The 2,765-nt window shown below is 38.7% G+C and overlaps 1 protein-coding gene across 1 annotated transcript; it reads right to left on the minus strand.

The window, feature by feature from the left end:
• Positions 1-1,071: 1,071 nt before the first annotated feature.
• Positions 1,072-2,098, minus strand: LOC110284260 (olfactory receptor 12D2-like). Its single transcript, XM_021149976.1, has one exon. The coding sequence runs from the start codon at positions 2,038-2,040 to the stop codon at positions 1,114-1,116; it is 927 nt and encodes a 308-aa protein (XP_021005635.1). The 5' UTR covers positions 2,041-2,098; the 3' UTR covers positions 1,072-1,113.
• Positions 2,099-2,765: the final 667 nt, after the last annotated feature.

The raw sequence follows: 2,765 nt of genomic DNA on the forward strand, positions 1-2,765 counted from the left end.
CAAAATTAGGCTTAAAATAAATGTTTTATCACTGAAACTTTTAGTAGCACATTCATAATTTGCAACTAACCTTTCAAATTGAAAATCCATAGTTTTAGTAATTCTTCAAAATAGACCAAAGTGTGGACACTTTGCCCCTTCTTAGAATTGGGAACAAAATACCCATGGAAAGAGTTACAGAGACAAAGTTTGGAGCTGTGATGAAAGGATAGACCATCTAGAGACTGCCATATCCAGGGATCCATCCCATAATCAGCTTCCAAACGCTGACACCATTGCATACACTAGCAAGATTTTGCTGAAAGGACCCAGATAGAGCTGTCTCTAGTGAGATTATGCCGGGGCCTAGCAAACACAGANGTGGATGCTCACAGTCAGCTATTGGATGGATCACAGGGCCCCCAATGGAGGAGCTAGAGAAAGTACCTAAGAAGGTAAAGGGATCTGGAATCCTATAGGTGGAACAACAATATGAACTAACCAGTACCCGGGAGTTCTTGTCTCTAGCTGCATATGAATCAGAAAATGGCCTAGTCGGCCATCAGTGGAAAGAGAGGCCCATTGGTCATGCAAACTTTATATGCCTCAGTACAGGGGAACAACAGGGCCAAGAAGTGGGGGTGGGTTGGTGGGGGAGTGGGTGGGGGAGCGAGTGGGGGACTTTTGGGATAGCATTGGAAATGTAAATGAAATAAATACCCAATTTAAAAAAAAGTAAAAAAATAATACTTCAAAATAAGCAAGCATAATAATAATTCATCCAAACAATATAAGATGAAAGATGATCAATATACTAGACATGGGTAGAATACACAACTTTCTATACCCAGGTACATACATGACATGTTACAGTAAGTTACATGTCAATGTCATCAACTGATATGCCAAAATCAAATTCAGTGAACAAATTCTATGGCTAGAGGGCCACAAATTAAGCTTCCTTTGCTTTAAAACATCAATATGTTTAGATATATTTGACATTATATTCAATTTGGTCAGAAATATATTTGTACATTTATTATACATAAGAACATATCTTAATTTCAGAAATATATCTTAATTTTTCATTGCCTGGTTATTTGCACTGAAGCAGACTTCTTTAGATTCTTCAGGTCAGAGCCATCTTCTCAACTTCCTATTCAATGCACTCCTCACTTCCTTGTTTCTCAAGGTGTAGATGAGTGGATTGAGAGCAGGGGTGACCACACTGTACATGATGGCAATGATTCTGTCCTGATCCAGAGAGCTGCCTGAGGCAGGACGGATGTATGTGAAGAGAACAGGAGCATAGAAGAGAACAACAACCATGAAGTGAGAGGCACAAGTAGACAGTGCTTTGTGGAGCATGCTGCAAGAACGGGTCTTGAGGAGAAGATAGGTAATGATGTAGAAATAGGAGAGAAATGTCAGAAAAAAGGGAGTGAGGGCAATGGTGCCTGTGACTGTATTGAGCAGCCAAAGGTTGAGCTCAGTGTTTCCACAGGCCAGATCCAGCAATGGCTTAATATCACAGAAGAAATGATGGACATGATTGAGACCACAGAAGCTCAAACGAGATGTCATTACAGAGTGAAGTAAGGCATGGAAAAAGCCCATGATCCAGATAGTAGCAGTCATGTGAATACAGAGCTGGTGATTCATGATGACAGAATAGTGAAGTGGTCTGCAGATAGCCACGAAGCGGTCAAATGCCATCACTGGCAGCAGCATGGCCTCAGTGCTACCCAAAAAGTGGAAGAAATGGAGCTGAGTTATGCATCCCAAGAAGGAAATAGCTTTGTTTGTGGAGAGGAGGTTTTGCAGCATCTTTGGCACTGTTACAGTAGAATAGGAGATATCTAACAATGCTAGGTTTCCCAGGAAGAAATACATAGGTGAGTGNAGTCTTGGGTCCAAGATGACAATCATCAGGATGGCTCCATTTCCTGTTATATTAACAAAGTAGATGGTGAAGAAAATCACAAAGAGAATAGGGTTTAATTCTTGTATGTCTGTCACTCCCAGGAGGAGAAATTCAGTGACTGAGGTTTGATTGAACATCACCTATAAGAAAGGACAATTAGTATATAATACTACCCTGCATGTTGACCAGTCCTTCTGGCCATAGATTTTCTTTTTATAACCAACATATTTTGAGAAGTAGTTATTATTTTTCATGATGCCTTCTCAATTTCTCCTGGTATTTATCCATTACTATGTTAAAGTACAATGTTAAATATATGTCTGTTGTGTTTTTGTGATCAAACATCTTCTAATTTACTACATTATCCTTAATCATTTCATTTTTAGTTAGTGACTTTTAATAGAACACAAGCTCACCATCCTTTCTTTGTGTGACCATCTTCATTTTGAACCTATCTTTGCCTTATCTATTGCTTAAGTTGGCTCCATCATGGAGTAGCTTTTAAATAGTCTACCAGGTAGACATCTGGGAGGTAAATACACTTGAAAGATTCTAACTAGAGGAGGATGAGTTGATTGTCTCATTCCAACCACTGGCCCTTTAAAGAAAAGAAACATAGCACCATAATTATTGGCCAATGTGATTACNTGAAATTAAAATATTCTGCACAGCAAAGATGCTATCCACAGAGTCTGCACAATTAGCAAAAATATTCTCTAGGTATGCTTCAGGCACAGGATTAATATCTAAAGTATGTAATTGATTGCAGATGTTAACCACAGAAAACTCTAGTAATTAATAAATGGACTAAAGACCTAAATTGACATTTCTCAAAAAAGAGAGAGATGAATGACTAATAAGT

Source organism: Mus caroli, chromosome 17 (genome assembly GCF_900094665.2).
Source record: "Mus caroli chromosome 17, CAROLI_EIJ_v1.1, whole genome shotgun sequence".
NCBI classification, from domain to species: domain Eukaryota; kingdom Metazoa; phylum Chordata; class Mammalia; order Rodentia; family Muridae; genus Mus; species Mus caroli.